Source organism: Eleutherodactylus coqui, chromosome 7, assembly GCF_035609145.1.
Source record: "Eleutherodactylus coqui strain aEleCoq1 chromosome 7, aEleCoq1.hap1, whole genome shotgun sequence".
Taxonomy (NCBI): domain Eukaryota; kingdom Metazoa; phylum Chordata; class Amphibia; order Anura; family Eleutherodactylidae; genus Eleutherodactylus; species Eleutherodactylus coqui.
The window spans coordinates 14,403,040-14,417,918 of NC_089843.1; the positions used below are offsets into that span (position 1 = coordinate 14,403,040).

At 57.3% G+C, this 14,879-nt stretch overlaps 2 protein-coding genes across 4 annotated transcripts in view; one reads left to right on the forward strand and one right to left on the reverse strand.

Annotated features, from left to right (window-relative positions):
• Positions 1-858: 858 nt before the first annotated feature.
• On the forward strand, positions 859-5,567 carry AP5S1 (adaptor related protein complex 5 subunit sigma 1). 2 transcript variants are annotated; one of them, XM_066572873.1, is made up of 4 exons: positions 880-975; positions 1,118-1,174; positions 2,874-3,055; positions 5,052-5,567. In XM_066572873.1, exons 3-4 carry the CDS (start codon positions 2,880-2,882, stop codon positions 5,461-5,463), a joined length of 588 nt encoding a protein of 195 aa, XP_066428970.1. In that variant the 5' UTR covers positions 880-975; positions 1,118-1,174; positions 2,874-2,879; the 3' UTR covers positions 5,464-5,567. The 2 variants fall into 2 exon arrangements, with proteins under 2 accessions (XP_066428969.1, XP_066428970.1); XM_066572872.1 differs by lacking the exon at positions 1,118-1,174 and having other exon boundaries at positions 859-975.
• A 5,478-nt stretch (positions 5,568-11,045) lies between these two features.
• Positions 11,046-14,879, reverse strand: part of ALMS1 (ALMS1 centrosome and basal body associated protein) — a 52,200-nt gene continuing 48,366 nt past the window's right edge. For both annotated transcript variants that reach the window (XM_066572874.1, XM_066572875.1), the window contains exon 18: positions 11,046-11,264. In XM_066572874.1, the coding sequence (XP_066428971.1) occupies positions 11,220-11,264 (45 nt within the window). In that variant the 3' untranslated portion in view covers positions 11,046-11,219. The remainder of the gene's footprint in view (positions 11,265-14,879) is intronic.

Consider the following 14,879-nt stretch of genomic DNA (forward strand, 5'->3'; position numbering starts at 1 on the left):
GCGGCAGCAGCGGGAAAAAAAATGGACATGCTGCGGTCGGCAAATCCGCGCCACAGCGCCGGCTTCTGCCGGCTTAGACGCAGTGGATTTGCCGTCCCGTGTGGAGGTGATTTCTGAGAAATGTCGACCACATGGCTGGCTAATCCCGGGATTAGGCCAGCTGCACACGGCCGTGACGGGCCGCGTGGCGAAGCCCGTCACGGCGCCCCCCAGAGACCCCATACTTACCAGCGGACCCGGCGTTCTGGGTCCCGCATGACGCTTCCCCGCCCACCGCCGCGTCATATGACACGCCCACTGCGTCATATGACGCGGCCGGCCGCGTCATGTGACGCGGCGGCGGTAGGCGAGGCAAACGTTTTCACGCTATCTTCCGCTGTGCTACAGCAAGATATAGCGTGAACAGACGGCTTCCATTGACTGCAATGGAAGCCGTCTGCGCGTACACCCGCGGCAAATAGAGCATGCCGCGGGTGAGGACGGGAGATTTCACGGTGCGGAATTCCACGGTGGAGCACTGAGCTATAGCTGCAGGCAAAGCAGCGGATTTTCGCCGCGGCGGAAATCCGTTCGTGGGAAGGAGGCCTTAGCGGCCGTATGCGTGGTAAATCCGCCCGTATGAACCCTGCCTTAATATGCTTCAGCCTTCGGGCTGGTAACAGAGAAACAATAGCTGATAAGTCCTGATATGTATACGGCCGCCTCCCAGCAGGCCGCACATTCTAGCCCTCCCACTACTGGATCAGTTATATTGTAGTGGCTGCTCCGAGGAGCCAATACATTCTGCTTACAAGCAGCCGCTTGTTTCCTCCCCTCTCTCTCCATAGAACTGCAGTAGAGATAAGCTCCTCCCCACTCAGCCCTGTCAGCTGACCTCAAGACTTCCACGTGATCCGACCTCCTAGGAGCCCATACATTCTATCCTCCACTCCGCTGTCTCTTGTTCAGGTGGTCACCACAGAGCCGGTGGGACTGGTGAGTGTCCGACATTACCGGAGCGTCTACGAGCAGCGTGGTGTGCCGTTATGGGCTGTGGGGGCGGTCTTGCTCCTCCCTCAGCTGACACTGGTTGCTGTATTTGATGTGGCCTCAGTATTTAATGCTCTTTTCCCTGCAGCTTGATGTGTGAGCGGAGTAGAAGAGTGGGCGGAGTCCTATAAGTGCAGGCGGGGCTGTGAGTATCCGCGCTGGGATAGCGGGGGCTGCGTTACCGTACGGGCGCACATCGTGGGAAATCTGCATCCAAGTTCGTGTTCACATGGGTGGATGAGACGGGCGGATCTGAGATGGATGAGACGGGAGGATCGCGCGGGGGATCTGCGGGGCATGAGTCGGGTGGATCGCGCGGGGGATCTGCGGGGCATGAGTCGGGTGGATCGCGCGGGGGATCTGCGGGGCATGTGACGGGTGGATCGCGCGGGGGATCTGCGGGGCATGTGACGGGTGGATCGCGCGGGGGATCTGCGGGGCATGTGACGGGTGGATCGCGCGGGGGATCTGCGGGGCATGTGACGGGTGGATCGCGCGGGGGATCTGCGGGGTATGTGACGGGTGGATCGCGCGGGGGATCTGCGGCGGATGAGGCGGTCCCGTCCTCAGTGCAAAATTCGCACTCCGTGTGCCACTGACCCTCCGGCGGGGAGGCGGCGTCCGCAATGACCCTGCGCTGCGAACCGCGAGGAGACGTTCAGACGGCGCCAAAATAATTATGCAGATATGTTAAACAATAAAACCGCTATACTCGCCCGCTCCTCCCAGCGCCCTGCGGTCCGCCCAGTCTTCCTTTACATGTGCCGCCTCCGCTGCATACATGTGCCACATATCACCCTGTACCCCCAGAGCCCCCTCTAATCCTCTGTAGTCGGGGTGCAGCGGTCTGGCCCCCTCTAATCCTCTGTAGTCGGGGTGCAGCAGTCTGGCCCCCCTCTAATCCTCTGTAGTCGGGGTGCAGCGGTCTGGACCCCTCTAATCCTCTGTAGTCGGGGTGCAGCGGTCTGGACCCCCTCTAATCCTCTGTAGTCGGGGTGCAGCGGTCTGGCCCCCTCTAATCCTCTGTAGTCGGGGTGCAGCGGTCTGGACCCCCTCTAATCCTCTGTAGTCGGGGTGCAGCGGTCTGGCCCCCTCTAATCCTCTGTAGTCGGGGTGCAGCGGTCTGGACACCCTCTAATCCTCTGTAGTTGGGGTGCAGCGGTCTGGCCCCCTCTAATCCTCTGTAGTCGGGGTGCAGCGGTCTGGGCCCCTCTAATCCTCTGTAGTCGGGGTGCAGCGGTCTGGACCCCTCTAATCCTCTGTAGTCGGGGTGCAGCGGTCTGGACCCCCTCTAATCCTCTGTAGTCGGGGTGCAGCGGTCTGGACCCCCTCTAATCCTCTGTAGTCGGGGTGCAGCGGTCTGGACCCCCTCTGATCCTCTGTAGTCGGGGTGCAGCGGTCTGGCCCCCCTCTGATCCTCTGTAGTCAGGGTGCAGCGGTCTGGACCCCCTCTGATCCTCTGTAGTCGGGGTGCAGCGGTCTGGCCCCCCTCTAATCCTCTGTAGTCGGGGTGCAGCGGTCAGGACCCCTCTAATCCTCTGTAGTCGGGGTGCAGCGGTCTGGACCCCTCTAATCCTCTGTAGTCGGGGTGCAGCGGTCTGGACCCCCTCTAATCCTCTGTAGTCGGGGTGCAGCGGTCTGGACCCCCTCTAATCCTCTGTAGTCGGGGTGCAGCGGTCTGGACCCCCTCTAATCCTCTGTAGTCGGGGTGCAGCGGTCTGGACCTCCTCTAATCCTCTGTAGTCGGGGTGCAGCGGTCTGGCCCCCTCTAATCCTCTGTAGTCGGGGTGCAGCAGCCTGGCCCCCTCTGGCCCCTCCTACTGACACGTTATATTGTATTACAGGGCGCCATGGTCTACGGTTTCCTCATCCACACGGTGGGCCCCGCGGCGGGTGGGGAGTCCTGCAGGGTCCTGTACCAGCGCCGCTTCTCCTGCGGCTTAGTGGACGAGCAGCGGCGGGCGGAGGACGACTTCCTGGAGGAGGAGAAAGTTAGAAGAACGGAGCAGATGGAGGCGGTCGCCCGGTAATGTGCTCCCAATTTTACAGCGCCCCTGCTGGACGATATGTATAGAGGACCCCGAGTACCCCATAACGTGACCCTTGTAGAGAGCAGCCCCCTGTACAGCGCCCCTGCTGGATGATACGTATAGAGGACCCCTGAGTACCCCATAATGTGACCCTCGTAGAGAGCAGCCCCCTGTACAGCGCCCCTTCTGGACAATTCGTATAGAGGACCCCCCCGAGTACCCCATAACGTGACCCTCGTAGAGAGCAGCCCCCCGTACAGCGCCCCTGCTGGACGATACGTATAGAGGACCCCTGAGTACCCCATAATGTGACCCTCGTAGAGAGCAGCCCCCCGTACAGCACCCCTGCTGGACGATATGTATAGAGGACCCCCGAGTACCCCATAATGTGACCCTCGTAGAGAGCAGCCCCCCCGTACAGCGCCCCTGCTGGACGATACGTATAGAGGACCCCCGAGTACCCCATAATGTGACCCTCGTAGAGAGCAGCCCCCCGTACAGCGCCCCTGCTGGACGATACGTGTAGAGGACCCCTGAGTACCCCATAACGTGACCCTTGTAGAGAGCAGCCCCCTGTACAGCGCCCCTGCTGGATGATACGTATAGAGGACCCCTGAGTACCCCATAATGTGACCCTCGTAGAGAGCAGCCCCCTGTACAGCGCCCCTTCTGGACAATTCGTATAGAGGACCCCCCGAGTACCCCATAACGTGACCCTCGTAGAGAGCAGCCCCCCGTACAGCGCCCCTGCTGGACGATACGTATAGAGGACCCCTGAGTACCCCATAATGTGACCCTCGTAGAGAGCAGCCCCCCGTACAGCACCCCTGCTGGACGATACGTATAGAGGACCCCCGAGTACCCCATAATGTGACCCTCGTAGAGAGCAGCCCCCCCGTACAGCGCCCCTGCTGGACGATACGTATAGAGGACCCCCGAGTACCCCATAATGTGACCCTCGTAGAGAGCAGCCCCCCGTACAGCGCCCCTGCTGGACGATACGTGTAGACGACCCCCGAGTACCCCATAATGTGACCCTCGTAAAGAGCAGCCCCTCGTACAGCGCCCCTGCTGGACGATACGTGTAGAGGACCCCTGAGTACCCCATAACGTGACCCTCGTAGAGAGCAGCCCCCCGTACAGCGCCCCTGCTGGACGATACATATAGAGGACCCTTGAGTACCCCATAACGTGACCCTCGTAGAGAGCAGCCCCCCGTACAGCGCCCCTGCTGGACGATACGTGTAGACGACCCCCGAGTACCCCATAATGTGACCCTCGTAAAGAGCAGCCCCTCGTACAGCGCCCCTGCTGGACGATACGTGTAGAGGACCCCTGAGTACCCCATAACGTGACCCTCGTAGAGAGCAGCCCCCCGTACAGCGCCCCTGCTGGACGATACATATAGAGGACCCCCGAGTACCCCATAATGTGACTCTTGTAGAGAGCAGCCCCCCGTACAGCACCCCTGCTGGACGATACGTGTAGAGGACCCCTGAGTACCCCATAACGTGACCCTCGTAGAGAGCAGCCCCCCGTACAGCGCCCCTGCTGGACGATACATATAGAGGACCCCCGAGTACCCCATAATGTGACTCTTGTAGAGAGCAGCCCCCCGTACAGCACCCCTGCTGGACGATACGTATAGAGGACCCCTGAGTACCCCATAACGTGACCCTCGTAGAGAGCAGCCCCCCGTACAGCGCCCCTGCTGGACGATACATATAGAGGACCCCCGAGTACCCCATAATGTGACTCTTGTAGAGAGCAGCCCCCCGTACAGCGCCCCTGCTGGACGATACATATAGAGGACCCCATAATGTGACTCTTGTAGAGAGCAGTCCCCCCCCCCCCCCCCGTATAGCACCTACAAGCATTGAGGTACGTAACCCTCTATAATCTGTATGCCTTACATTCTAGTGTCCAGCAGGGGGCACTGATGTTACGTGATGTAGAGCATTCCCATGATGCATTGCTGTTTCTCTCCCGCAGGCAGGTGGAGGCGCTGTATCTCCTGAGGCGTCAGCTCTCCGCTCGTCCGGCCGCTGACTCTGAGGAGGCGGTCTCTTTCCAGGAGGAGGATGTTGGGGTGCTGGGGTTACCAGCGGGGGCAGCGTTCCCACAAGAGGTGGTTGTGCTCTGGCTGGGGGTTCACTCTCTGGGCTTCTCTCTGATCTGCGACCCCCAGGAGAACCTGACGCTGGCGGAGATGACGCTGAGGATGATGGTGAAGCACCTGCTGGAGACGCTGCGCCTCCTGACACACAGCAGCAACGCCGTCCTCCGCGCCGACAAGGTGGAGCTGATGCTGGACACCTTCATCCCGCAGGGGGCGCTGCTGTTCCTAAGTCACCAGGCGGTGCAGGCTCTAGAGAGGGAGCTGAGCGGCTGCATGACTCTCTGATAGCGCCCCCTGGACATTACAGGCCGTACGGGGAGGTGGGCCGGGGGTCTGGCTGAAACCAACCGGAATGTCGCATGGAAATAAAGCTACAGTTTTCTAATAGGTTTTGTTTTTCAAGATCTCTGCTTCATGTCAATGACTGGCATTTAGATCAGTGGCCGGTGGACAACCCCCAGTAGTGTCACCGGCCGCAGGCCGGAGAAGCAAATCCCCCTCAGTGCGGCCGCTATGGCCGCCTCTCCCTCCTCCGTCCAGCTGAAGTCCAGGAGGAGATCAGGGAGCGTCCAGCGCCGCAGAGCATCGCAGCAGGCCGTGGGCCGCCTCCTCCACGGCGGGACAGTCTGGGGGGTCCATGGCTCCAGGTTGGGGGAGGCAGCCAGCACTCAGCAGCAGGTTTGGTTATGGCAGCCTGTACTTGCCCCTGGGGTGGGCCCTCGCCGGGCTTCTCTCTGTTCCTGCAGTGTTATCGGTGTGTCCACAGGGTTTGGACGTCGCTGAGCTCTTCTTCCTCGTCTTCAGTTTGACCTTTGTTTCTTCTGGGGTTCGTTCTTCCTTTGGGATGTCCGAGAGGCCCTTCATGGAATGGACACGGGGGTTGATGTTTTGGATCTGGAGGTTGGTTTACTTAGTTTTTGCCCATGCGGTTCCACAGGTCCCAGAAGGAGCCGCCCGGGAGGGGTGGAGCTGTGGGTATACTTGTACGGCTGCTGGCTGGCATCATGGGCTTCCCTCAGACTGGCGTTGTTGGGGTTTGAAGCAGTTTACCCCAAACTCTCAATGTCAAAGCTATCCCTCCCCTAGGAGTATGAGCGGGCATGGAGGCTCTAGTACCCTGTTGGGCCGCCTCTAGCTTGGATACAAGATGTGATACGGGCAGGCATGGAGGCTCTAGTATCCTGTTGTACCGCCTCTAGCTTGGATACAAGATGTGATACGGGCAGGCATGGAGGCTCTAGTACCCTGTTGTACCACCTCTAGCTTGGATACAAGATGTGATACGGGTAGGCATGGAGGCTCTAGTACCCTGTTGTACCACCTCTAGCTTGGATACAAGATGTGATACGGGTAGGCATGGAGGCTCTAGTACCCTGTTGTACTACCTCTAGCTTGGATACAAGATGTGATATGGGCAGACATGAAGGCATATTGCGCCACCTTTGCTGTATCTGAGCCTTTAGAGCGTGTCGGCTGTTGCAGTTGGTGTCCCAGCTGGTCCCATACATGTTCTATTGGTGATACATCTGGTGACGGGCAGCCACAGAAGCGTGACCATGCTGCTGGGCGCCCCTGTGTGTGCAGGCGGGCATTATCCTGCTGGAGGAACACACGTGGCTGCAGGATGTCCTGAACATATCGCTGAGCTGTCATTGTCCCTGGTACCACTACTAGGGGGGGGGGGGCCGACTGTCATATGTGATGGCCCCCCAGACCATCACACCAGCAGGTGGCAGTGTGCCACCCCACAGCAAAGGCAGGATTGAGGAGCTCACGCTGAGGTCTCTAGACACGAACACGGCCGTCGTCAGCTCCCAAACTAAAGGCCCATTTACACGGGGCGACTGTTGGGCTAAAGCTGCCCAACCTTTGTCCTTGTGTTTCCTCGCTCCCCTGCTGTTGCACGGGAGCTAACAGAGCTGGCTGGCTCACGGAGCGGCGGGCAGTGCAGATTTCTCTCCGCTCGCTCACCGCCCCTCTACATCCACCTACTACAGTGGCCATATAAACTGAATGATGCCCGATGAGCTGATCGCTCAGTGTAAATAGCAGCCGCTCAGTAGTGAACAACCGCTCTGTTATGTCAATGGAGAGGGGCGGGGGGAGCGAGAGGAGAGAAATCTCCTGCAGCTGCCCCGCCCCCTGCTGGCCGCTCTGTGAGTGAGCCAGCTCTGCCAGCTCCTTACAACAGACACACAGGGACGAGTGTTGGGCATCGTTAGCCTGACAGTCGTCCCATGTAAATGGACCCTAAACCTGGATTCATCACTGAAGATAACGAAGTTTCATCGTTCTCAACATCACTGCAAAAGGAGGTGACTGAGAGGTTCAGAGGCAAGACGTGGGGGGGTCTGTCTCTGAACACCCCCCATGTGGGGGCCCCGCCTAGAAATGGTTCCCACAGACAGTGGCCTGTAACAATGGCGCCTCCTGCCTCTGGATGGCAGACAAAACAGGAGGAGCTGCTGGTGGTGGTCAAAAGATCAGACTGTTCTTTCTACTGGTGGTCTGTTGGGGCACACAAGGTGACTGGTCTCAGGACCCCCCAACACCTACTAACAGTCTGGTCAGACGCTCCTCTCTACTAGTGGTCTGTAGGGGGCGTCCTGAGCCCGGTCACCTTGTGTGCCCTCATCCACTGGTCCCAACACCCCCCTAACAGTCTGGTCAGAACGGCCGGTGGGGGACTAATTCGTCAATATGACTATCCAGCTTCTCACATCCCAATAATGCGCCCCCCTCTGGTAACGGGGTGAAATCTCTTCTCTGCGTCATAGAGGCGTCTAGTGGTCAACAAGCTCTACAAGCGGGAGAAGAGGTCACTATACACAAGGAGCCTCCGAGAGCCTCTTGTAGGCCAAGGGGGGAACCACTTTTAGGGCCTCCGGTGACCGTCCATCTAATCACCACAACTCTCAGCATTTACAGATCTGCCTGAGATGGAACTACAGGACAAATATTACACTAAACCAACAAATTTTCCTTGGAGAGCAATGGTGTGACAATTAGTGTACCTACCCCCCCCCCCCCCTCCATCCATCGCCTTCTTCACAAACAATTTAATTAAAAAAAAATAAAAAATTATATTTTATTAATGTTTGCCCTAAAAGTCACTAGGTCTTCTTTTCAGAGGATGTCTTATTTTCCTTATCTAGCAGGTTCAGTCCAGGTCCCTGCCGCTTCCTGCCGAAATACATCACAGCTTCCTGGTTACGGGATTCATGAATCCCACCTCCAGGAAGCGATGTCTGTGATTGGTTGGGCAGCGGTAGAAGAACCAATCATTGCAGCACTGGATGAACCAATGCGATGTCTCTGATTGGCGCATCCAGCACTGCATTGATTGGCTGAGCAGCGGTCGAAGAACCAAATCACAGCCATTTCTTCCTGAAGGTGGGATTCATGAGTCTTGTAACCAGAAAGTGGTGCTGCACAAGCTCCGAGAACTGCGGGATGTTGGCGGTAGGGACCGGGACTGCGCCTGCAATGGTAATGTACTAGTTAAATGTAGTGTTAGTAGGGCTTATATTTCTAGCCTCCCCGAAAAATTAGGGTAGGGCTTATTGTCAGGGAAATATGGTATAAGTGAAGGAATAGGTGGGCCACCAACAGGGGGACAGGCTGTCCGTGGCAGTGACGTCCCCTCCGTGAATACAGCCACCAACAGGGAGACGGACAGTCTGCGGCAGTGATGTCCGCTCCATGTATACAGCCACCAACAGGGGAAGGGGCCGTCTGCGGCAGTGATGTCCGCTCCATGTATACAGCCACCACGAGGGGGACGGGCCGTCTGCGGCAGTGATGTCCGCTCCATGTATACAGCCACCAACAGGGAGACGGACAGTCTGCGGCAGTGATGTCCGCTCCATGTATACAGCCACCAACAGGGGAAGGGGCCGTCTGCGGCAGTGATGTCCGCTCCATGTATACAGCCACCACGAGGGGGACGGGCCGTCTGCGGCAGTGATGTCCGCTCCATGTATACAGCCACCAACAGGGAGACGGACAGTCTGCGGCAGTGATGTCCGCTCCATGTATACAGCCACCAACGGGGAAGGGGCCGTCTGCGGCAGTGATGTCCGCTCCATGTATACAGCCACCAAGAGGGGGACGGGCCGTCTGCGGCAGTGACGTCCCCTCAGTGTATACAGCCACCAACGGGAAGGGGCCGTCTGCGGCAGTGATGTCCGCTCCGTGTATACAGCCACCAACAGGGGAAGGGGCCGTCTGCTGCAGTGATGTCTGCTCCATGTATACAGCCACCAACAGGGGAAGGGGCCGTCTGCGGCAGTGATGTCCGCTCCATGTATACAGCCACCAAAGGGGGGAGCGGGCCGTCCGCGGCAGTGACGTCCCCTCAGTGTATACAGCCACCAACAGGGAGACGGACAGTCTGCGGCAATGATTTCCACTGCATGTATACAGCCACCAAGAGGGGAACGGGCCGTCTGCGGCAGTGATGTCCGCTCCGTGTATACAGCCACCAAAGGGGGGAGCGGGCCGTCCGCGGCAGTGACGTCCCCTCAGTGTATACAGCCACCAACAGGGAGACGGACAGTCTGCGGCAATGATTTCCACTGCATGTATACAGCCACCAAGAGGGGAACGGGCCGTCTGCGGCAGTGATGTCCGCTCCGTGTATACAGCCACCAACAAGGGCACTGGCCGTCTACGGCAGTGACGTCTGCTCCATATATACAACCAACGGGAAGGGGCCGTCTGCGGCAGTGATGTCCGCTCCGTGTATACAGCCACCAACAGGGGAACGGGCTGTCTGTATATATGGAGCAGACGTCACTGCCGCAACCACCAACAGGGGGACGGGCTGTCCGTGGCAGTGACGTCCCCTCCTTGTATACAGCCACCAAAGGGGTGACGGGCCGTGACGTCTGCGGCAGTGATATCCCCTCAGTGAATACAGCCAACAGGGGGCGGTCCATCCGCGGCAGTGACGTCTGCTTGGTGTAAGAAAGGTAGATCCACTCGGCAATGAACAAGGAGCCGCTCAGCAGACGGCTCCGGAGTCTTTCACGTTCAGCCGAGGAAACACAAAAAGAATGGATTTTTGGCGAATTACAGCCCGGAGGAAGAGAGAAGCATCACACTTGTCGGATGTCGGCACACTACGTAACACTCGTTAACAGCAGTCAGGGGGGCACTTACTTTTGAACATGGGTGGTAGAGAAGCCTTAGCTCAGACTGTAGGCTTAAGGCCCTTTTACACGCAACAATTACCGCTCAAAATTCGTTCAAACGGCTGGAAGTGAGCGGTAATCGTTACACGTAAACGCGGGCATTGTGCGCCTACTTATTAGTCGCCATAAAAACGGTTGTCCGGTGGCTCCATGCGAATGGGATTTGTTCAGGCGAGCGGCTGCAGGACGGTTGTTTGCCTTCATACATTGTTTAATCATTGGAATCTTGCCGGACAGATAATCCCTCGTATAAACACCAGCTGGACAAACAGCAGCTCCAGAGTTTACTTTAGCCAATGCGGAAACGGAGGATTAGAAGCCATTATCTGTACCTGTCAGTTTATGCAAAATGTTGTCAGTTCCTTCAGCCGTCTGGCAGTTTTAGTGATATTGTTGCGTGTAAAAGAGCCTTTGTCTGATACATATTTGTCACATTGAATTCCTATGTAACAGAGGGCACCAAGAGGGGGGTGAATACTTTTCCAACGGACTGTACCTCTGTGTGACCCTGCAGGTCTGTAATAACTCTGCCTCTCACCCCATAATACACTCCACCGGGGGCTGCAGTTAGAGGTAAGACCCGGGAAGCCTGAGAGGTGACTAGAAAGCAGCAGAGCTGTAAATGCAGCTTTGGCTGTGAGTGGAGCACAAGTCTGATGGAATTCTTCCACGTAACATCAAATATATTACATTTATTTAACTTGTAAAAGCCCACAAATACATAATAAATAACAGCGATTAGAAAAGTAGAAATGAGACAAATACACAAATGGACGGGGGAGGGGCGGCTTGTATTGTCACATGTCAGGAGAAATAAGGCAATTCCTGGTGTAAAGGGGGTCAGCATCAGTTCCAGGGGGTCTTCCGGCCGAGAACACGGTTGGTCACCTTCTACAAGAAAATAGAAGAATTAGAGGAAACATCACCGGATAACAAGAGCAACAACCTCCCCACAGCACCGAGTATTACAGGAGGGGCCCGGACAGTACTACACCGCAGCACCAAGTACTACAGGAGGGGCCCGGACAGTACTACACCGCAGCACCAAGTACTACAGGAGGGGCCCGGACAGTACTACACCGCAGCACCGAGTATTACAGGAGGGGGCCAGACAGTACTACACCACAGCACCAAGTACTACAGGAGGGGCCCGGACAGTACTACACCGCAGCACCAAGTACTACAGGAGGGGCCCGGACAGTACTACACCGCAGCACCAAGTACTACAGGAGGGGCCCAGAGTGGACTACACAGCAGCGCCGAGTATTACAGGAGGGGCCCGGAGAGGACTACACCGCAGCACCGAGTATTATAGTAACAGCCCGGACAGTACTACACCGCAGCACCAAGTACTACAGGAGGGGCCCGGACAGTACTACACCGCAGCACCAAGTACTACAGGAGGGGCCCAGAGAGGACTACACAGCAGCGCCGAGTATTACAGGAGGGGCCCAGAGAGGACTACACCACAGCACCAAGTACTACAGGAGGGGCCCAGAGAGGACTACACCGCAGCGCCGAGTATTACAGGAGGGGCCCGGAGAGGACTACACCGCAGCACCGAGTATTATAGTAACAGCCCGGACAGTACTACACCGCAGCACCAAGTACTACAGGAGGGGCCCGGACAGTACTACACCGCAGCACCAAGTACTACAGGAGGGGCCCAGAGAGGACTACACAGCAGCGCCGAGTATTACAGGAGGGGCCCAGAGAGGACTACACCGCAGCACCGAGTATTACAGGAGGGGCCCGGAGAGGACTACACCGCAGCACCGAGTATTACAGGAGGGGCCCGGACAGTACTACACCGCACCACCAAGTATTATAGTAGCAGCCCAGACAGTACTACACCACAGCACCGAGTATTACAGGAGGGGCCCGGACAGTACTACATCGCAGCACCGAGTATTACAGGAGGGGCCCGGACAGTACTACATCGCAGCACCGAGTATTACAGGAGGGGCCTGCACAGTACTACACCGCAGCACCGAGTATTCCAGAAGGGGCCCAGACAGTACTACACCACAGCACCGAGTATTACAGGAGGGGCCCAGACAGCACTACACCACAGCGCCGAGTATTACAAGTGTGGCCCAGACAGTACTACACCGCAGCACCGAGTATTACAGGAGGGGCCCAGACAGTACTACACCGCAGCACCGAGTATTACAGGAGGGGCCCAGACAGTACTACACCGCAGCACCGAGTATTACAGGAGGGGCCCAGACAGTACTACACCACAGCACCAAGTATTACAGGAGGGGCCCGGAGAGGACTACACCGCAGCACCGAGTATTACAGGAAGGGCCCGGACAGTACTACACCGCAGCACCGAGTTTTATAGTAACAGCCCAGACAGTACTACACAGCAGCACCGAGTATTACAGGAGGGGCCCAGACAGTACTACACCAGAGCACCAAGTATTACAGGAAGGGCCCGGACAGTACTACACCGCAGCACCGAGTTTTATAGTAACAGCCCAGACAGTACTACACAGCAGCACCGAGTATTACAGGAGGGGCCCAGACAGTACTACACCAGAGCACCAAGTATTACAGGAGGGGCCCAGACAGTACTACACCGCAGCACCGAGTATTACAGGAGGGGCCTGCACAGTACTACACCGCAGCACCGAGTATTCCAGAAGGGGCCCGGACAGTACTACACCGCAGCACCGAGTATTACAATAGGGGCCCGGACAGTACTACACCGCACCACCAAGTATTATAGTAGCAGCCCAGACAGTACTACACCACAGCACCGAGTATTACAGGAGGGGCCTGCACAGTACTACACCGCAGCACCGAGTATTCCAGAAGGGGCCCGGACAGTACTACACCACAGCACCGAGTATTACAGGAGGGGCCCAGACAGCACTACACCGCAGCACCGAGTATTACAAGTGGGGCCCAGACAGTACTACACCGCAGCACCGAGTATTACAGGAGGAGCCAGGACAGTACTACACCGCAGCACCGAGTATTACAGGAGGGGCCCAGAGAGGACTACACCGCAGCACCGAGTATTACAGGAGGGGCCCAGACAGTACTACACCACAGCACCAAGTATTACAGGAGGAGCCAGGACAGTACTACACCGCAGCACCGAGTATTACAGGAGGGGCCCGGAGGGGACTACACCGCAGCACCGAGTATTACAGGAGGGGCCCAGACAGTACTACACCGCAGCACTGAGTATTACAGGAGGGGCCCAGACAGTACTACACCGCAGCACCGAGTATTACAGGAGGGGCCCAGACAGTACTACACCGCAGCACCGAGTATTACAGGAGGGGCCCAGACAGTACTACACCGCAGCACCGAGTATTACAGGAGGGGCCCAGACAGTACTACACCGCAGCACCGAGTATTACAGGAGGGGCCCAGACAGTACTACACCGCAGCACCGAGTATTACAGGAGGGGCCCAGACAGTACTACACCACAGCACTGAGTATTACAGGAAGGGCCCGGACAGTACTACACCACAGCACCGAGTATTACAGGAGGGGCCCGGACAGTACTACATCTCCCCAAAGCACAGATTAAGACAGGAGGGGCTAGGAGAGGACTACACCACAGCACAGAGTATTACTCGAGGGGCCCCGACAGGACTAAAACCCCCCATGTAGTACTGAGTATTACAGGAGGGGCCAGAACAGTACTACACCTCAGCACCGAGTATTACAGGAGGGGCCCAAACACGACTAGACCGCAGCACCGAGTATTACAGGAGGCACCCGGACAGGACTAATACCCCCACACAGTACCGAATATTACAGGAGGGGCCTAGACAGGACTGCACCTCCCTGCTGCACAGAGTATTACAGGAGGGGCTTAGACAGTACTACACTGCAGCACCGAGTATTACAGGAGGCACCCGGACAGGACTAAAACCCCCACACAGTACTGAATATTACAGGAGGGGCCTAGACAGGACTACACCTCCCTGCTGCACAGAAAATTACAGGAGGGGCCCAGACAGTACTACACCGCAGCACCGAGTGTTACAGGAGGGGCCCGGACAGTACTACACTGCAGCACAGAGTATTACAGGAGGGGCCAAGACAGTACTACACTGCAGCACAGAGTATTACAGGAGGGGCCAAGACAGTACTACACTGCAGCACAGAGTATTACAGGAGGGGCCAGGACAGGACTACACCCTCCCTCGGGTGGCAGTCTGTAATAGTGGGGAGATGCTGCCCTCGGGTGGCAGTCTGTAATAGTGGGGAGATGCTGCCCTCGGGTGGCAGTCTGTAATAGTGGGGAGATGCTGCCCTCGGGTGGCAGTCTGTAATAGTGGGGAGATGCTGCCCTCGGGTGGCAGTCTGTAATAGTGGGGAGATGCTGCCCTCGGGTGGCAGTCTGTAATAGTGGGGAGATGCTGCCCTCGGGTGGCAGTCTGTAATAGTGGGGAGATGCTGCCCTCGGGTGGCAGTCTGTAATAGTGGGGAGATGCTGCCCTCTGGTGGCAGTCTGTAATAGTGGGGAGATGCTGCCC